Raw genomic sequence first — 22,042 nt, 5'->3', positions numbered from 1 at the left:
TGTCCATTGTTTCCTGGAGGATTCACTTCCCTGCCTGGTCTCTCTTGCTTGCTGTTCATTTCAACAAAGATAAGCTCTGGCTTTGTTTTTTGCAGTCCACATGCTGTGGGCCTGATCGTTCAAGTTATTTTCCATGTTTTGTTTTGTCCAGCTTGGTCTGTATAAGGATTTGTTCAGCCAAGCTGGTATCTCTGGAGATGCAGATATACCCTCTATGTCTTTAGTTAGATGTGGAGATTTTGTATTTTCTGTGGTGGATATTTTCTAGTGTTTTAATACTGACCGCATAGTACTCTGTCCTATCCTTTCTATTTAGCTATTTGGCCTCCTTTGCTAAATTCTGATTTCAGTCTGCGTATGTTATTTCCCTCTCCTCTCACAGTCAATATTTGTGGGGGGCTGTCTATCCTTTGGGGATTTTCTCTGAGGCAAGATAGTTTTCCCTTTTCTATCTCTAGGGGTAATTAGTCCTCCGGCTGTGTCGAGATGTCCAGGGAGTGTTAGGTACATTCCACGGCTACTTCTAGTTGCGGTGTTAAGTTCAGGGTCTGCGGTCAGTACAGGTACCACCTTCTCCAGAGTACGTTTCATGCTGCTCCTAGGCCACCAGATCATAACAGTACAACTGGCACTAACTAAAGGGTCAAGCAAGACTAAATAGCCCAGTCAGAATTGCAATAAGTGGACACACCTGATGAATGCTGCGATCCAAAGACAGCAGCGCTACCACTTATAACCACCGGAGGGAGCCCAAAAGCAGAATTCACAACACCCTGAGCTCCTTCACAAAGGAAATCTCTACATCTGCTGGAATTGGCAAAAATCCTCCCCTACACCAACTGGTTAACATTTGGGCACCTTCAATGTGCCACAGAACTGACAAATATAATGTAAGCACAATTATGGCAGCTGAGCTTCTTAACTCACACCTTTGGGGATCAAAAGACCCTCCTCCCTGTACAGCTATGTGGTGTAACAAAACCAACCAGCGGTACCATCTTGAGAAGTTGGGAAGACAAGTGGCACAATGTGCTTATCAAGACATGGCAACCCAGGTGGACTTTAGAAACAAGGACATCCTACTATTATGCCTTCTATAGATTATTGTGAAACATACCACTACCAGCTTCTTTATGTAGTCTGTAGGTAGACCATCTCTAACTCTCCCTCTCCCAAACCAGGACCTTTCATTGTTTAATGGATGTACAACCCCCAGGCTCTGTTAGCTCCCCACCTCTATACCTTTTACAGTTCACATTCCCACATTATGTTGTTTCCTATACTGGTCTAAAATTCTTGAATTGTTTCTGTTTTGTCTGATTCATCTTTACTAAATAGAGAATTAAGAACAACCTATTATGTTCTGCATATGAAGAGTTCATGAACACAGGGAAGCAAGCCTTTATGGAGAACTGAAGCCACAGATATACCAGCCTGTTACATGTACTAACAACGCTAGGAGCCCGATTAATCATTTGCATTTTTGTTTTAAGTCACTTTTCTTTTCTACCTTACATTATTCACTGATATTGATTGCACCAAAATATGTCCCCTATCTGTCACCATTTTTGCAACATTCTGAGCAAAAGGTTGCAACTTTTTCAAAATGTCACAAAACATTTTTTGAAAATATTTGCAGAAATCCACATAGGGGATGGAGAAGACTTGCGCCGACTTTTTGAAAAGTTGCAATTGATGAATCAGCTGAAAACACGTAGAATTGCTAAACTCTGCCTACAAATCAGAAAAAAATAGGGGAGCACAGATAAAATAGACTGCAAATAAAATAGAATAATTAAATGGGCACAAGAAAGGGGGCAACATGCACAGAAGAAATAGAAAAACAGGCGCAAAAGCAATGATGAATCAGGACCTTCGGACTTAAGACCGAGCACACAGTGGTAAGAGTTGTCCACTTACAAAAGGTGGAGGCATCAGAGGAGGAGCATTAGGGAAAGGGACCGTCTGACCAGGTGGAGCTGTTCCTGAGTCTGGTGCTGACTGGAAAATAAGGAGATAATACAAATTCTCAGAAATATTTACAGTTTGGATTCTGAGACAACGCAATGAGAAAAATACAGCACAGAAAAAAGGAAAATATAACATGAATTCCGCCAATATTTGGGGTAACCGCCTTTTGCCTTCAAAACAGCCATATAAATGGCCCACCCTGTATATACAGCTGTATCTCACAAAATTATAATATCATCAAAAAGTTAATTTATTGCAGTTCAAAAAGTGAAACTCGTATATTAGATAGAGTCATTACAAACAGAGGGATCTATTTCAAGTGTTTATTTCTGTTAATGTTGATGATTACGGCTTGCAGCCAATGAAAACCCAAAAGTCATTATCTCAGTAAATTAGAATATTTTATAACACCAGCTTGAAAAAAATATTATAACATCCGAAATGTTGGCCTGCTGAAATGTATGTTCAGTAAATGCGCTCAATACTTGGTCAGGGCTCCTTTTGCATCAGTTACTGCATCAATGCGGTGTAGCATGGAGGCGATCAGCCTGTGGCACTGCTGAGGTGTTATGGAAGCCCAGGTTGCTTTGATAGCAGCCTCCAGCTTGTCTGCATTGTTGGGTCTGGTGTCTCTCATCTTCCTCTTGACAATACCTCATAGATTCTCTGTGGGGTTAAAGTCAGGCGAGTTTGCTGGCCAATCAAGCACAATAATACTGTTGTTTTTAAACCAGGTATTGGTACTTTTGGCACTGTGGACAGCTGCTAAGTCTTGCTGGAGAATTTAAAGGGAACCTGTCACCCCCAAAATCGATGGTGAGGTAAGCTCACCGTCATCAGGGGCTTATCTACAGCATTCTGTAATGCTGTAGATAAGCCCCCGATGTTACCTGAAAGAGGAGAAAAACAGGTTATATTATACTCACCCAGGGGCAGTCCCGCTGCGGTCCGGTCAAATGAGTGTCTCAGGTCCGCTCCAGCGCCTATCTTCATTCCATGACGTCCTCTTCTGGTCTTCACGACGCGGCTCCGGCGCAGGCGTACTTTGTCTGCCCTGTTGAGGGCAGAGCAAAGTACTGCAGTGAGCAGGTGCTGGGCCTCGCTGACCTTTCCGGCGCCTGCGCACTGCAGTACTTTGCTCTGCCCTCAGCAGGGCAGACAAAACACGCCTGTGCCGGAGCCGCGGCGTGAAGACCAGAAGAGGACGTCATGGAATGAAGATGGGAGGCGCTGTACCGGACCTGAGATGCCCATCGGAGCGGGACCACCCCTGGGTGAGTATAATCTAACGTCTTTTTCTCCTCTTTCAGGTAACATCGGCGGCTTATCTACAGCATTACAGAATGCTGTAGATAAGCCCCTGATGACGGTGAGCTTACCTCACCATCGATTTTGGGGGTGACAGGTTCCCTTTAATTTCCATCTCCAGAAAGGTTGTCGGCAGAGGGAAGCACGAAGTGCTCTAAAATTTCCTGGTAGACGGCTGAGCTGACTTTGGTCTTGATAAATCAGTGGACCTACACCAGCAGATGACATGGCTCCTGAACCCATCATTGATTGTGGATACTTCATACTAGACCTTGGAAATCAAGGTCCCAGAGTCTGGAGGAAGAGTGGAGAGGCCACAATCCATGCTGTTTGAGGTCTAGTGTGAAGTTTCCACAATCAGTGATGGTTTGGGGAGCCATGTCATCTGCCACTGTGTTTTATCAAGACCAAAATCAGAGAAGTCGTCTACCAAGAAATTTTAGAGCACTTCATGCTTCCCTCTGCCAACAAGCTTTTTGGAGATGGAAATTTAATTGTCCAGCAGGACATGGCACCTGTCCACACTGCCAAAAGTACCAATACCTGGTTTAAAAACAACAGTATCACTGTGATTGATTGGGGAGCAAACTCGTCTGACCTTAGACCCATAGAGAATCTATGAGGTATTGTCAAGAGGAAGATGAGACACCAGACCCAACAATGCAGACGAGCTGACATCTGTTATCAAAGCAACCTGGGCTTCCATAACACCTCAGCAGTGCCACAGGCTGATCGCCTCCATGCAAAGCCGCATTGATGCAGTAACTGATGCAAAAGGAGCCCGACCAAGTATTGAGTGCATTTACTGAACATACATTGCAGTAGGCCAACATTTCGGATGCTAAAATAATTTTTTCAAGCTGGTGTTATAAAGTATTCTAATTTACTGAGATAATGACTTTTGGGTTTCCACTGGCTGTAAGCCATAATCATCAACATTAACAGAAATAAACACTTAAAATAAACAATGCAATTTGTAATGACTCTATCTATGAGTTTCACTCTTTGTATTGAAGAACTGAAATACATTAACTTTTTGATGATATTCTAATTTTGCGAGATGCACCTGTATATGTGTGTTTGTTCATGCATTGGTGCATTACTCATCTCAGAAGTTGTGGATAAAGCGACTCTCTGTACAACATGAAAGAACTCTAGTAACTTTGTGTAAGGAGGAGCCGTGTTGCCACAGTCTGTCGTGTACCCCGATATAGGGTGTGGGCGCCCTGATGTAGGTCCATATAGTGCAGGCCTCCGTCAGTCTGCGATGAGGGGGCTGCGTACGTACCTTACACTATAATGGCTCAGTTGCTTCTGAATACGGGATGTATAAATCCAGTCGTACTACTGCACTGCGCCAGGTATGGGCACACTGTGCCAGGGTGTGGGCGCACTGTGACAGGTATGGGCACACTGTGCCAGGGTGTGGGCGCACTGTGCCAGGTATGGGCACACTGTGCCAGGGTGTGGGCGCACTGTGCCAGGGTGTGGGTGCACTGCACCATGTATGGGAACACTGTGCCAGGGTGTGGGTGCACTGTGACAGGTATGGACACACTGTGCCAGGGTGTGGGTGCACTGCACCATGTATGGGCACACTGTGCCAGGGTGTGGGTGCACTACACCATGTATGGACACACTGTGCCAGGGTGTGGGTGCACTGTGACAGGTATGGGCACACTGTGCCAGGGTGTGGGTGCACTGCACCATGTATGGGAACACTGTGCCAGGGTGTGGGTGCACTGTGACAGGTATGGGCACACTGTGCCAGGGTGTGGGTGCACTGCACCATGTATGGGCACACTGTGCCAGGGTGTGGGTGCACTGCACCATGTATGGACACACTGTGACAGGTATGGGCACACTGTGCCAGGGTGTGGGTGCACTGCACCATGTATGGACACACTGTGCCAGGGTGTGGGTGCACTGCACCAGGTATGGGCACTGTCACCGTCACCACGGGCTGATCTCACATATTAGACTTTTCCTGAAGTTGTGTCCCATTTATTTGCACTTTATAGCACAGATTACGTCCTCGCCCGTCTGACTCCTGGCGTCTGTAGTGAACGCTCCTTAAGGCTATTAATACATGATGCCCACAATGCCCCAGTAATGCACCCAGGGGCCAGGTCCCACGCCACTGGTGACACACTGCTGACATGCCCCAGCAGCAGTAGGTGCCAGCACAGGCTCACAGTGCCCTGTATGGATGGCTATGGCAGGATACACCCCCTGCACCAGGGTCTGACACCATGCCCTGCACCCATGCCCCCTACATACTGGGCACAGCTATCCTCCCAGTGATGTACCCCGCAGCCCGGACGCCCCCAGCACCGCTGCCCCCCGCAGTGACGCCACCATTCCCTGCACCGGGACCCACATAAACAAAGCTGCCTTACCATCCCTGCTCCTGCCGACAGCTGCCGCAGGCTCCGCCCCCTCAACAAGCTGCACGCCCATTGGCGGCGGCTGTCACTGAGGGCGTGTCCAGCGGTGTCACTGGCGTCGTGCCGGGGCCATCTGTCAGTGGGCATCTCGGTGATGTCTGTGTGTGCGCACGGGACTGGTGGAATGCCCACTCGTGTACAGGGACTTGTCCCAGAGCCGGAATGGTGGACATCTCCCAACTTCCCGACTACTGAAGATGGACACGAACATCAGCGTCCTATTGTGTAGCACGTGACCAATCCATGACTCTATCTCCACACCCCAACATAACGGTGCAGCACCAAGAAGTCCTGGCCCCGTGGAGATCACGTCTAGGCCATCGCTCCCCGGTTCTGGCCCGGTTTTTCCGTACATGCGGCATAAAGAGCTGTAAAGTTTCTTTTCTTGTTCGGATATTCAATACATTTTTGCATTTTTCAGGGGACATGTTGGGCATTATTATTATTATTATTATTATTATTATTATTATTATTATTATGTTATTTTCATACATGCTTTTTTATTTTTTGCTGACAGTAGTGGGAAAATAAAGGAAGCAAATGTCTGTTTTTTACATTTTTAGGACCACGGAAATACTTTTGAACATTTGCTCCCCTTTGTGTAAGAATTATTTTTATATATCGGACACATGGTGTTTTTTTTAACAGAGTCGTAGCTATTAATGCAGCTAGTAACAGGTTTGGATCCTCAGGGGCTTTGTTCATTTAATCTTTACTGCTTTTTACTTATTTTTCATTTATTGCATATAATGTGTGACGCATTGAAATGACGCACCTCTCGGCCACATGATGCTGCTGGACATCTTCTGACTGAGAAGGAAATTAACCATGATGTGTCCTTTATCTGCCGCACTAAGCTTCCTTGGTTGACCACTACGTCTACAGTCCTCAGTAGGGTTGAGCGAAACGGATCGGTCATTTTCAAAAGTCGCCGACTTTTGGCAAAGTCGGGTTTCGTGAAACCCGACCCGACCCCAGCGTGGGATCGGCCACACGGTCGGCAATCTTCGCGCCAAAGTAGCGTTTCGTATGACGCTTTCCCCGCCATTTTTTCAGCCAATGAAGGAGTGTGTGCAGCGTGATGACATGGGTTCCGGCTCGCTTTGTGCGGCGTCACAAGGGGTAAAACCGCCATCTTAACGTTTGGGATATAGCGATTCCCACAGTGAAACACAAATTTTGCAGGGACGGAGGGGAGAGAGAGAGAGGGAGAGAGAGAGGGAGGGAGGGAGAAAAAAATTAAATAAAAAAAAAATCCCCATTGACTTGCATTGGGTTTCGTGTTTCGGTCGGCCCCCCGACTTTTCACAATAATTGGCCGATTTCACACGATCCGCTTTCGAGACAGTCGGGTTTCACGAAACCCGACTCGATCCTAAAAAAGCAAAAGTCGCTCAACCCTAGTCCTCAGTATTGGCCATTTTTTTGTTGCTTCTTCCAAAGAGCTTGAACATCTCATCATGAAGACCAAGTCTGATGTGAAATCTTTGACTGGGAGAGACCTTGCTTAGGCCTGTTTCACACGTCAGTGGCTCCGGTACGTGTGGTGACCGTTTCCTCACGTACCGGAGACACTGACACACGTAGACACATTAAAATCAATGTGTCTCTGCACATGTTAGTGATTTTTCGCGGACCGTGTGTCCGTGTGCAAAACACGGAGACATGTCTACGTTTCTCCGGCAGCACGGTTGCAAAGCGTCCCGCACACGTGCACACGGAGAACAGTGTGCACTCTCCTCTGTGTGCACGTACCGCCGCAGGAGAAACAGCGCTACAGTAAGCGCTGTCCCCCCTGCGTGTGGTGCTGAAGCCGGCATTCATTCCTTCTCCCCAGCAGCGTTTGCTGGAGAGAAGGAATGAAAAATCAAGATTTTTTTTGTGCTTAAAATAAAGTTCGTGGTCGCCTCCCACCCCCTGTGCGCCCGCCCGCTTGCATTAAAATACCCAGCTCCCGCGATGCTTCCTCTCAGCGCCGGCAGCTTGCCCTGTGTGAACGGTCACGTGGTACCGCTCATTACAGTGATGAATATGCAGCTCCACCTCCCATAGGGGTATATAACAGCCCACGTAGTAAATAGCACAGCCACATAGTATATTGCACAGCCACGTAGTATATAGCACAGCCACGTAGTATATAGCACAGCCACGTAGTATATAGCACAGCCACGTAGTATATAGCACAGCCCACCGAGTATATAGCACAGCCACAGAGTATATAACACAGCCCACGGAGTATATAGCACAGCCACGTAGTATATAGCACAGCCCATGGAGTGTATAACAGCCCACATAGCATATAACAGCCACGTAGTTTATAACAGCCCACGTAGCATATAACACAGCTCACGTAGTATATAACAGCCCACGCACGCAGTATATAACACAGCCCACGTAGTGTATAACACAGGCCACGTAGTGTATCACACAGGCCACGTAGTGTATAGCACAGCCCACGTATATTTCACAACCCACATAGTATATAGCACAGCCCACGCAGTATATTGCACAGCCCACGTAGTACATTGCACAGCCCATGTAGTACATTGCACAGCCCACATAGTATATTGCACAGCCCACGCAGTATATTGCACAGCCCATGTAGTACATTGCACAGCCCACGTAGTATATAGCATAGCCCACGCAGTATATTGCACAGCCCATGTAGTATATTGCACAGCCCATGCAGTACATTGCACAGCCCATGCAGTATATTGCACAGCCCACGTAGTACATTGCACAGCCCACGTAGTATATAGCACAGCCCACGCAGTATATTGCACAGCCCACATACTACATTGCACAGCCCACGTAGTATATTGCACAGCCCACGTAGTATATTGCACAGCCTACGCAGTATATTGCACTGCCCACATTGTACATTGCACAGCCCACGTAGTACATTGCACAGCCCACGTAGTACATTGCACAGCCCACGTAGTATATTGCACAGCCCACGCAGTATATTGCACAGCCCACGCAGTATATTGCACAGCCCACGCAGTATATAGCACAGCCCACGCAGTATATAGCACAGCCCACGCAGTATATAGCACAGGCCACGCAGTATATTGCACAGCCCACACAGTATATTGCACAGCCCACGTAGTATATTGCACAGCCCACGTAGTATATTGCACAGCCCACGCAGTATATAGCACAGCCCACGCAGTATATTGCACAGCCCACGTAGTATATTGCACAGCCCACGTAGTATAGTGCACAGCCCATGTAGTATATAACACAGCTCACGCAGTATATAGCACAGCCCATGCAGTATATAGCACAGCCCATGCAGTACATTGCACAGCCCACGTAGTATATTGCATAGCCCACGTAGTATATTGCACAGCCCACGTAGTATATAGCACAGGCCACGCAGTATATAGCACAGCCCACGTAGTATATAGCACAGCTCACGCAGTATATAGCACAGCCCACGCAGTATATAGCACAGCCCACACAGTACATTGCACAGCCCATGTAGTATATTCCACAGCCCACGTAGTATATTGCACAGCCCACGTAGTATATTGCACAGCCCACGTAGTATATAGCACAGGCCACGCAGTATATAGCAGAGCCCACGCAGTATATTGCACAGCCCACGTAGTATATTGCACAGCCCATGTAGTATATTGCACAGCCCACGTAGTATTTTGCACAGCCCACGTAGTATATAGCAATGTGGGCATCATATCCCTGTTAAAAAAAGAATTAAAATAAAAAATAGTTATATACTCACCCTCTGTTGGCCCCCGGATCCAGGCGAAGCGTTTACCGATGTGTTATGGTTCTCAATGGCAAGAGAACATAGCCCAGCAAACATAAGAACTAGCTCTTGGAAGGATGGAAACTAATCTGACCATGAACTAAACCTGTCGCACAACTAACAGTAGCCGGGTAGCGTAGCCTGCGTTTTATCCCTAGACGCCCAGCGCCGGCCGGAGGACTAACTAATCCTGGCAGAGGAAAATATAGTCCTGGCTCACCTCTAGAGAAATTTCCCCGAAAGGCAGACAGAGGCCCCCACAAATATTGGCGGTGATTTTAGATGAAATGACAAACGTAGTATGAAAATAGGTTTAGCAAAATTGAGGTCCGCTTACTAGATAGCAGGAAGACAGAAAGGGCACTTTCATGGTCAGCTGAAAACCCTAAAAACACCATCCTGAAATTACTTTAAGACTCTAGTATTAACTCATAACATCAGAGTGGCAATTTCAGATCACAAGAGCTTTCCAGACACAGAAACGAAACTACAGCTGTGAACTGGAACAAAATGCAAAAACAAACAAGGACTGAAGTCCAACTTAGCTGGGAGTTGTCTAGCAGCAGGAACATGCACAGAAAGGCTTCTGATTACAATGTTGACCGGCATGGAAGTGACAGAGGAGCAAGGCTAAATAGCGACTCCCACATCCTGATGGAAACAGGTGAACAGAGAGGATGATGCACACCAGTTCAATTCCACCAGTGGCCACCGGGGGAGCCCAAAATCCAATTTCACAACAGTACCCCCCCCTCAAGGAGGGGGCACCGAACCCTCACCAGAACCACCAGGGCGATCAGGATGAGCCCTATGAAAGGCACGGACCAAATCGGAGGCATGAACATCAGAGGCAGTCACCCAAGAATTATCCTCCTGACCGTATCCCTTCCATTTGACCAGATACTGGAGTTTCCGTCTGGAAACACGGGAGTCCAAGATTTTTTCCACAACGTACTCCAACTCGCCCTCAACCAACACCGGAGCAGGAGGCTCAACGGAAGGCACAACCGGTACCTCATACCTGCGCAATAATGACCGATGAAAAACATTATGAATAGAAAAAGATGCAGGGAGGTCCAAACGGAAGGACACAGGGTTAAGAATCTCCAATATCTTGTACGGGCCGATAAACCGAGGCTTAAACTTGGGAGAAGAAACCCTCATAGGGACAAAACGAGAAGACAACCACACCAAGTCCCCAACACAAAGCCGAGGACCAACCCGACGCCGGCGGTTGGCAAAAAGCTGAGTCTTCTCCTGGGACAACTTCAAATTGTCCACTACCTGCCCCCAAATCTGATGCAACCTCTCCACCACAGCATCCACTCCAGGACAATCCGAAGATTCCACCTGACCAGAAGAAAATCGAGGATGAAACCCCGAATTACAGAAAAAGGGAGACACCAAGGTGGCAGAGCTGGCCCGATTATTGAGGGCAAACTCCGCTAAAGGCAAAAAAGCAACCCAATCATCCTGATCTGCAGACACAAAACACCTCAAATATGTCTCCAAGGTCTGATTCGTCCGCTCGGTCTGGCCATTAGTCTGAGGATGGAAAGCAGACGAGAAAGACAAATCTATGCCCATCCTAGCACAGAATGCTCGCCAAAATCTAGACACGAATTGGGTACCTCTGTCAGAAACGATATTCTCCGGAATACCATGCAAACGGACCACATTTTGAAAAAACAGAGGAACCAACTCGGAAGAAGAAGGCAACTTAGGCAGGGGAACCAAATGGACCATCTTAGAGAAACGGTCACACACCACCCAGATGACAGACATCTTCTGAGAAACAGGAAGATCCGAAATAAAATCCATCGAGATGTGCGTCCAGGGCCTCTTCGGGATAGGCAAGGGCAACAACAATCCACTAGCCCGAGAACAACAAGGCTTGGCCCGAGCACAAACGTCACAAGACTGCACGAAGCCTCGCACATCTCGAGACAGGGAAGGCCACCAGAAGGACCTTGCCACCAAATCCCTGGTACCAAAGATTCCAGGATGACCTGCCAACGCAGAAGAATGAACCTCAGAAATGACTTTACTGGTCCAATCATCAGGAACAAACAGTCTACCAGGTGGGCAACGATCAGGTCTATCCGCCTGAAACTCCTGCAAGGCCCGCCGCAGGTCTGGAGAAACAGCAGACAATATCACTCCATCCTTAAGGATACCTGTAGGTTCAGAATTACCAGGGGAGTCAGGCTCAGAACTCCTAGAAAGGGCATCCGCCTTAACATTCTTAGAACCCGGCAGGTAGGACACCACAAAATTAAACCGAGAGAAAAACAACGACCAGCGCGCCTGTCTAGGATTCAGGCGTCTGGCGGACTCAAGATAAATTAGATTTTTGTGGTCAGTCAATACCACCACCTGATGTCTAGCCCCCTCAAGCCAATGACGCCACTCCTCAAAAGCCCACTTCATGGCCAAAAGCTCCCGATTCCCAACATCATAATTCCGCTCGGCAGGCGAAAATTTACGCGAGAAAAAAGCACAAGGTCTCATCACGGAGCAATCGGAACTTCTCTGCGACAAAACCGCCCCAGCTCCGATTTCAGAAGCGTCGACCTCAACCTGAAAAGGAAGAGCAACATCAGGCTGACGCAACACAGGGGCGGAAGAAAAGCAGCGCTTAAGCTCCCGAAAGGCCTCCACAGCAGCAGGGGACCAATCAGCAACATCAGCACCCTTCTTAGTCAAATCAGTCAATGGTTTAACAACATCAGAAAAACCAGCAATAAATCGACGATAAAAGTTAGCAAAGCCCAAAAATTTCTGAAGACTCTTAAGAGAAGAGGGTTGCGTCCAATCACAAATAGCCTGAACCTTGACAGGATCCATCTCGATGGAAGAGGGGGAAAAAATATATCCCAAAAAGGAAATCTTCTGAACCCCAAAAACGCACTTAGAACCCTTCACACACAAGGAATTAGACCGCAAAACCTGAAAAACCCTCCTGACCTGCTGGACATGAGAGTCCCAGTCATCCGAAAAAATCAAAATATCATCCAGATACACAATCATAAATTTATCCAAATAATCACGGAAAATGTCATGCATAAAGGACTGAAAGACTGAAGGGGCATTTGAAAGACCAAAAGGCATCACCAAATACTCAAAGTGGCCCTCGGGCGTATTAAATGCGGTTTTCCACTCATCCCCCTGCTTAATTCGCACCAAATTATACGCCCCACGGAGATCTATCTTAGAGAACCACTTGGCCCCCTTTATGCGAGCAAACAAATCAGTCAGCAGTGGCAACGGATATTGATATTTAACCGTGATTTTATTCAAAAGCCGATAATCAATGCACGGCCTCAAAGAGCCATCTTTCTTAGCCACAAAGAAAAAAACGGCTCCTAAGGGAGATGACGAAGGACGAATATGTCCCTTTTCCAAGGACTCCTTTATATATTCTCGCATAGCAGCATGTTCAGGCACAGACAGATTAAATAAACGACCCTTAGGGTATTTACTACCCGGAATCAAATCTATGGCACAATCGCACTCCCGGTGCGGAGGTAATGAACCAAGCTTAGGTTCTTCAAAAACGTCACGATATTCAGTCAAGAATTCAGGAATCTCAGAGGGAATAGATGATGAAATGGAAACCACAGGTACGTCCCCATGCGTCCCCTTACATCCCCAGCTTAACACAGACATAGCTTTCCAGTCAAGGACTGGGTTATGAGATTGCAGCCATGGCAATCCAAGCATCAACACATCATGTAGGTTATACAGCACAAGAAAGCGAATAATCTCCTGGTGATCCGGATTAATCCGCATAGTTACTTGTGTCCAGTATTGTGGTTTATTGCTAGCCAATGGGGTGGAGTCAATCCCCTTCAGGGGTATAGGAGTTTCAAGAGGCTCCAAATCATACCCACAGCGTTTGGCAAAGGACCAATCCATAAGACTCAAAGCGGCGCCAGAGTCGATATAGGCATCCGCGGTAATAGATGATAAAGAACAAATCAGGGTCACAGATAGAATAAACTTAGACTGTAAAGTGCCAATTGAAACAGACTTATCAAGCTTCTTAGTACGCTTAGAGCATGCTGATATAACATGAGTTGAATCACCGCAATAGAAGCACAACCCATTTTTTCGTCTAAAATTCTGCCGTTCACTTCTGGACAGAATTCTATCACATTGCATATTCTCTGGCGTCTTCTCAGTAGACACCGCCAAATGGTGCACAGGTTTGCGCTCCCGCAGACGCCTATCGATCTGGATAGCCATTGTCATGGACTCATTCAGACCCGCAGGCACAGGGAACCCCACCATAACATCCTTAATGGCATCAGAGAGACCCTCTCTGAAATTCGCCGCCAGGGCGCACTCATTCCACTGAGTAAGCACAGCCCATTTACGGAATTTCTGGCAGTATATTTCAGCTTCGTCTTGCCCCTGAGATAGGGACATCAAGGCCTTTTCCGCCTGAAGTTCTAACTGAGGTTCCTCATAAAGCAACCCCAAGGCCAGAAAAAACGCATCCACATTGAGCAACGCAGGATCCCCTGGAGCCAATGCAAAAGCCCAATCCTGAGGGTCGCCCCGGAGCAAGGAAATCACAATCCTGACCTGCTGAGCAGGATCTCCAGCAGAGCGAGATTTCAGGGACAAAAACAACTTGCAATTATTTTTGAAATTTTGAAAGCAAGATCTATTCCCCGAGAAAAATTCAGGCAAAGGAATTCTAGGTTCAGATATAGGAACATGAACAACAAAATCTTGTAAATTTTGAACTTTCGTGGTGAGATTATTCAAACCTGCGGCTAAACTCTGAATATCCATTTTAAACAGGTGAACACAGAGCCATTCCAGGATTAGAAGGAGAGAGAAAGAGAAAGGCTGCAATATAGGCAGACTTGCAAGAGATTCAATTACAAGCACACTCAGAACTGAAGGAAAAAAAAAAAAAAAAAATCTTCAGCAGACTTCTCTTTTCTCTCCTTTCTCTGTCAATTAATTTAACCCTTTTTGGCCGGTCAAACTGTTATGGTTCTCAATGGCAAGAGAACATAGCCCAGCAAACATAAGAACTAGCTCTTGGAAGGATGGAAACTAATCTGACCATGAACTAAACCTGTCGCACAACTAACAGTAGCCGGGTAGCGTAGCCTGCGTTTTATCCCTAGACGCCCAGCGCCGGCCGGAGGACTAACTAATCCTGGCAGAGGAAAATATAGTCCTGGCTCACCTCTAGAGAAATTTCCCCGAAAGGCAGACAGAGGCCCCCACAAATATTGGCGGTGATTTTAGATGAAATGACAAACGTAGTATGAAAATAGGTTTAACAAAATTGAGGTCCGCTTACTAGATAGCAGGAAGACAGAAAGGGCACTTTCATGGTCAGCTGAAAACCCTAAAAACACCATCCTGAAATTACTTTAAGACTCTAGTATTAACTCATAACATCAGAGTGGCAATTTCAGATCACAAGAGCTTTCCAGACACAGAAACGAAACTACAGCTGTGAACTGGAACAAAATGCAAAAACAAACAAGGACTGAAGTCCAACTTAGCTGGGAGTTGTCTAGCAGCAGGAACATGCACAGAAAGGCTTCTGATTACAATGTTGACCGGCATGGAAGTGACAGAGGAGCAAGGCTAAATAGCGACTCCCACATCCTGATGGAAACAGGTGAACAGAGAGGATGATGCACACCAGTTCAATTCCACCAGTGGCCACCGGGGGAGCCCAAAATCCAATTTCACAACACCGATGCTCCTCGCGTGCTCCGGTCCCAAGAGTGCATTGCGGTCTCGCGAGATGATGACGTAGCGGTCTCTCGAGACCATTACGTCATCATCTCGCGAGACCGCAATGCATGGAGCAGTCACCGGAGCGTCGCGAGGAGTGGGAAAAGCCTGTTCTGGATCCGAGGGGCCGACGGACGGTGAGTAACTATTTTTTAAATTATTTTTAACATTAGTTCTTTTTACTATTGATGCCGCATAGGCAGCATCAATAGTAAAAAGTTGGTCACACAGGGTTAATAGCAGCGTTAACGGATTGCGTTACACCGCGGCATAACGTGGTCCGTTAACGCTGCCATCAACCCTGTGTGAGCACTGACTAGGGGGGAGTATGGACTGCGGGCATTGACAGCGGGGAGTAAGGAGCTGCCATTTTACCGCTGGACTGTGCCCGTCGCTGATTGGTCGTGGCCGTTTTGCTGCAACCAATCAGCAACTTGGGATTTCCGTGACAGAAAGAAAGACAGAAAGACGGAAGTAGACCTTAGACAATTATATAGTAGATTCATTAAGGAGCCTTTATTCTATCTATCTATAAAATCATCTAAGGGGTACTTCCGTCTGTCTGTCTGTCTGTTTGTCTGTAACTGAAATCCCGTGTCGCTGATTGATCAGCGACAGGCTTAGTTCGGCCGCGAATTGGCCCCTCCCTACTCTCCTCCAGTCAGTGCCCCCCTCCCTTCTTCCCTCCAGTCAGTGCCAGTGTGTCGCCCCATCCCGGACCAACTTTTTACTATTGATGCTGGCTATGCAGCATCAATAGTAAAAAAATATAATCTTAACAATAATAAAAAAAAAAAAAAATCATGCTATTCTCACCTTCCGTCGCCTCCGCAGCTTTCCCGCTCCTCGCGATGCTCTCGGCAGCTTCCGTTCCCAGTGATGCATTGCGAAATTACCCAGATGACTTAGCGGTCTCGCGAGACCTCTACGTCATCACGGGTTATGGCGAGGGATTTAAACACTGCTTTGCTGATTGGTCGTGCCCGGCCGGCTGCAACAAATCAGCGACCATCCCGGACCAACTTTTTACTATTGATGCTGCCTATTGTTGTGAATTCCGTTCTTAGGCTCCCTCCGGTGGTTGTAAGGAGCACTTTTGTGAATTCTGCTCTTGGGCTCCCTCCTGTGGTTTTGAGTGGTATAGCTGCTTCTTGGATTTAGCATTAGCAGCTGCTTCCACTGATCGTCTTTCTGGCTCGGCTATTTTAGTCTGGCCTTATCCCTCAATCAATGCCAGTTGGCAATTGTTCCTGCTTGGAGCCACTGCTCTTTTGGATTTCCCTGACACTCTGTCCAGTTCAGCAAAGATAAGTCCTTGCTTGTCCTTTTGCAGTCTACTTGTTGTGGACTTTATTGTTCAGCACATTCTATGTTTTCCTCATTTGTCCAGCTTATCAGTATGGATCTATTCAGCTAAGCTGGAAGCTCTGGGCTGCAGATTTTGCCCTCCACACCTTTAGTCAGGTGTGGAGATTTTTGCATATCTCTGCGGTGGTCTTTTTCTAGTTTTTATTCCTGACCTCACAGTGTTCTTTCCTTACTGTCTATCTAGCTAGAACTGGCCTCCTTTGCTAAATCTTTGTTATGATCCTTAGTGGTTGAGGATCACGAATTACTCCAGCTAAGTAACAAACATAGGACAAGCTCTAGGGAGGTGGCAAACTGGACTGACCGCAAATCTGAACCTATCCAAGCACACTAGAAGTAGCCGGTGAACGTGCCTAAAAAAATCCTAGACATCTCGAGCCAGCCTGAGGAACTAACTACCCCTAGAGAGAAAGAAAGACCTCTCTTGCCTCCAGAGAAATAATCCCCAAAGATATAGAAGCCCCCAACAAATAATAACGGTGAGGTAAGAGGAAGGCACATACACAGGGGTGAAAACAGATACAGCAAATGAGGCCCACTAATACTAGATAGCAGAAAATAGTAAAGGGGTCTGTGCGGTCAGTAAAAAACCCTTACAAAATATCCACACTGAGATTCAAGAACCCCCGCACCAACTAACGGTGTGGGGGGAGAAACTCAGTCCCCTAGAGCAACCAGCAAGCGAGGAAATCACATCTTAGCAAGCTGGACAAGAAACATGATGAATGCTGATAATCAAAAATGAACGGACAAAAACTTAGCTTGTCTTGGAGAGGCTGGGAGCAAGGTAATCACAAGGAATCAGAGGAGCACTGAATACATTGATAGCAGGCAAGGAACTGAGTATCCAGGTGAGCTAAATAGGAAACCAACCAAGGATAACGAACCAGGTGATACAGCCAACCTGCAAAAGACAACACTACACAGTACCGCTTGTGACCACTAGAGGGAGCCTAAAAATAGAGTTCACAACAGTACCCCCCCCCTTGAGGAGGGGTCACCGAACCCTCATCAAGACCCCCAGGGCGATCAGGATGAGCCACGTGGAAGGCACGAACCAAATCGGCCGCATGAACATCAGAGGCGACAACCCAGGAATTATCCTCCTGACCATAGCCCTTCCACTTCACCAAATACTGAAGCCTCCGTCTAGAGATACGAGAATCCAAAATCTTCTCCACCACGTACTCCAATTCTCCCTCGACCAGCACCGGAGCAGGAGGCTCAACAGAAGGAACCACAGGTACCACATACCTCCGCAACAAAGACCTATGGAACACATTATGGATGGCAAACGATGCCGGGAGATCCAAACGAAAAGACACCGGGTTAAGGATTTCCAAGATCTTATAAGGACCGATGAAGCGAGGCTTAAACTTAGGAGATGAGACCTTCATAGGAACATACCGAGAAGACAGCCACACCAAATCCCCAACACGAAGTCGGGGACCCACACCGCGGCGGCGGTTGGCAAAGCGCTGAGCCCTCTCCTGTGACAATTTCAGATTGTCCACCACATGGCTCCAAATCTGCTGCAACCTATCCACCACAGAATCCACCCCAGGACAGTCAGAAGACTCAACCTGACCCGAGGAAAAACGAGGATGGAAACCAGAATTGCAGAAAAAAGGCGAAACCAAGGTAGCAGAACTAGCCCGATTATTAAGGGCAAACTCGGCCAATGGCAAAAAAGTCACCCAATCATCCTGATCAGCAGAAACAAAACATCTCAAATAAGTCTCCAACGTCTGATTAGTTCGCTCGGTTTGGCCATTAGTCTGAGGATGGAAGGCCGACGAAAAAGACAAATCAATGCCCATCTTAGCACAAAAAGTTCGCCAAAACCTGGACACAAACTAGGATCCTCTATCAGACACAATATTTTCAGGAATGCCGTGCAAGCGAACCACATTCTGAAAAAATAGAGGAACCAAATCGGAGGAGGAAGGCAGCTTAGGCAAGGGCACCAAATGGACCATTTTGGAAAAACAATCACACACCACCCAGATGACAGACATTTTCTGAGATACTGGCAGATCCGAAATAATATCCATGGAAATGTGCGTCCAAGGCCTTTTCGGGACAGGCAAAGGTAAAAGCAAACCGCTGGCACGAGAACAGCAAGGCTTAGCCCGAGCACAAATCCCACAAGACTGCACAAAGGAACGCACATCCCGTGACAAGGAAGGCCACCAGAAGGACCTAGCCACCAAATCTCTGATACCAAAAATCCCAGGATGACCCGCCAACACCGAAGAATGAACCTCGGAAATAACTCTACTGGTCCATCTATCCGGGACAAACAGTCTCTCTGGTGGACAACGGTCAGGTCTATCCGCCTGAAATTTCTGCAGCACTCGTCGCAAATCTGGAGAAATGGCAGACAAAATCACTCCCTCTCTGAGAATACCAGCCGGCTCAGAAACTCCCAGAGAGTCAGGCACAAAACTCCTAGAAAGTGCATCAGCTTTCACGTTCTTCGAACCAGGCAGGTATGAGACCACGAAGTTGAAACGGGAGAAAAACAACGACCAACGAGCCTGTCTAGGATTCAGGCGCTTAGCAGACTCGAGGTAAATCAGATTTTTGTGATCAGTCAGGAACACCACACGATGTTTAGCTCCTTCGACCCAATGTCGCCACTCCTCAAATGCCCACTTCATAGCCAACAACTCCCGATTACCAACATCATAATTTTGCTCGGCAGGCGAAAACTTTCTTGAAAAGAAAGCACACGGCTTCATCACAGAGCCCTCAGAGCTTCTCTGTGACAAAACAGCCCCTGCTCCAATATCGGAAGCATCAACCTCGACCTGGAAGGGGAGAGAGACATCTGGCTGACATAAGACTGGAGCTGAAGAAAACCGGTGCTTAAGCTCCCGAAAGGCCTCCACGGCCGCAGAAGACCAATTAGTCACATCAGAGCCCTTCTTGGTCAAATCCGTCAAAGGCTTAACCACACCAGAAAAATTAGCGATGAAACGACGGTAAAAATTAGCAAAACCCAAGAACTTCTGAAGACTCTTAACAGACGTGGGCTGAGTCCAGTCATGAATAGCCTGGACCTTGACTGGGTCCATCTCCACAGTAGAAGGAGAAAAATAAAACCCAAAAAGGAGACCTTCTGTACTCCGAAGAGGCATTTTGAGCCCTTCACAAATAAAGCATTAGCACGCAGGACCTGAAACACCATCCTGACCTGCTTCACATGGGACTCCCAATCATCAGAAAAGACCAAAATGTCATCCAGATAAACAATCATAAATTTATCCAGATATTCCTGGAAAATGTCATGCATGAAGGACTGAAACACAGAAGGAGCATTAGAGAGTCCAAAAGGCATCACCAAGTACTCAAAATGGCCTTCGGGCGTATTAAATGCTGTTTTCCATTCATCTCCCTGCTTAATGCGCCCAAGATTATACGCACCACGGAGATCTATCTTGGTGAACCAACTAGCACCCTTAATCCGAGCAAACAAATCAGACAATAGTGGCAAAGGATACTGAAATTTGACTGTGATTTTATTCAGAAGACGATAATCTATACATGGTCTCAAAGAACCATCCTTCTTGGCCACAAAAAAGAATCCTGCACCAAGAGGGGAAGAGGATGGGTGAATATGTCCCTTCTCCAAAGACTCCTTTATATAACTCCGCATCGCGGCATGCTCTGGTATAGACAAATTAAAAAGTCGTCCCTTAGGGAATTTACTACCAGGAATTAAATTTATAGCACAGTCACAATCCCTATGGGGGGGCAGGGCACTGGACCTGGGCTCATCAAATACATCCTGGTAGTCAGACAAAAACTCAGGGGCCTCAGAAGGAGTGGAAGAAGCAATAGACACCAATGGAGTATCGCCATGAATTCCCTGACAACCCCAACTAGAAACAGACATAGCTTTCCAATCTAAAACTGGATTATGAGCCTGCAGCCATGGCAGACCCAACACGACAACATCATGTAAATTATGCAGAACAAGAAAACGAATCACCTCCTGATGAACGGGAGTCATGCACATGGTCATTTGCGTCCAATACTGAGGTTTATTCTCAGCCAATGGCGTAGCATCAATTCCCCTCAGAGGAATAGGAAATTCCAAAGGCTCCAGGACAAAACCACAGCGCCTGGCAAATGACAAATCCATCAGATTCAGGGCAGCACCCAAATCCACAAAGGCCATAACCGAGCAGGACAACAAAGAACAAATCAAAGTAACAGACAAAATAAATTTAGGCTGTATAGTACCAATGGTGAGAGGTTTAGCGACCTTTTTTAAGCGTTTAGAGCATGCTGAGATAACATGAGCAGAATCTCCACAGTAAAAGCACAACCCATTTTGACGTCTATGACTTTGTCGCTCAATTCTGGTCCGAGTTCGATCACATTGCATAGACTCAGGTCTCTGTTCAGAAAATACTGCCAAAGGATGAGCAGATTTGCGCTCCCGCAAACGCCGATCAACCTGAATGGCTAAAGCCATAGAATCACTCAGACTTGTAGGGGTGGGGAACCCCACCATAACATCCTTAATGGCTTCAGAAAGACCTTCTCTGAAATTTGCAGCCAGGGCACACTCATTCCATTGAGAAAGCACTGACCATTTCCGAAATTTTTGACAATACACCTCTGCTTCATCCTGCCCTTGAGAGAGGGCCAGCAACGCTTTTTCTGCCTGATTCTCAAGATTAGGCTCCTCATAAAGCAGTCCAAGAGCCAGAAAAAACGCATCCACGTTAAGCAATGCAGGATCTCCTGGAGCCAGAGAGAAAGCCCAATCCTGAGGGTCGCCACGCAACAAGGAGATAACAATTTTTACTTGCTGAGCGGAATCACCAGAGGAACGAGGTCTCAGAGATAGAAATAACTGACAATTATTCTTAAAATTCTGAAACCTAGATCTATCTCCAGAAAACAACTCAGGAATGGGTATCTTTGGTTCTGACATAGGGCTATGAATAACAAAATCCTGAATACTTTGCACCCGTGCAGCAAGATGATCCGCACTAGAAGTCAGAGTCTGAACATCCATGTCTGCAGCTGAGCTCAAAACCACTCAGAGTTCAAGGGGAAGAAAGAAGCTAGACTGTCATGATCTCCATGGCCAGAGAACTAGCATAAGCCTCAATAGGAACAAGCTCTTGGAAGATGTAACTGTACTGACCATGAACTAAACCTACCGCATCATCTAGAAGTAGCCAGGTAGCATGTCCTACTTTTTATCCCTATATGCCCAGCGCCGGCCGGAGAACTAAATAATGCTAGCAGAGGGAAATATAAGACCTGACTCACCTCTAGAGAAATGCCCAAAAGGAGACAGAAGCCCCCCACATATATTGGCGGTGATATGAGATGAAACAACAAACGCAGCAGGAAAATAGTTTTAGCAAATTTGAGGTCC

General features: G+C 46.9%; 1 protein-coding gene across 5 annotated transcripts in view; it reads right to left on the bottom strand.

Annotated features, from left to right (window-relative positions):
* PRPF40B (pre-mRNA processing factor 40B) overlaps positions 1-5,940 on the bottom strand; it is a 139,211-nt gene extending 133,271 nt beyond the window's left edge. For 4 of the 5 annotated variants that reach the window (XM_077297432.1, XM_077297431.1, XM_077297434.1 and 1 more), the window contains exons 1-2: positions 5,679-5,940; positions 1,921-2,001 (exon numbers count right to left, since the gene is read on the bottom strand). In XM_077297432.1, coding sequence (XP_077153547.1) covers positions 1,921-2,001; positions 5,679-5,813 — 216 coding nt within the window. In that variant the 5' untranslated portion in view covers positions 5,814-5,940. The remainder of the gene's footprint in view (positions 1-1,920; positions 2,002-5,678) is intronic. The other variant, XM_077297430.1, reaches the window with a different exon arrangement.
* Between the last annotated feature and the right edge of the window lie 16,102 nt (positions 5,941-22,042).

This window comes from Ranitomeya variabilis, chromosome 3 (genome assembly GCF_051348905.1).
Source record: "Ranitomeya variabilis isolate aRanVar5 chromosome 3, aRanVar5.hap1, whole genome shotgun sequence".
Classification (NCBI taxonomy): Eukaryota; Metazoa; Chordata; class Amphibia; order Anura; family Dendrobatidae; genus Ranitomeya; species Ranitomeya variabilis.
The sequence above is the reverse complement of the archived record's forward strand: the minus strand, read 5'-3'. Positions and strand labels throughout refer to the sequence as shown.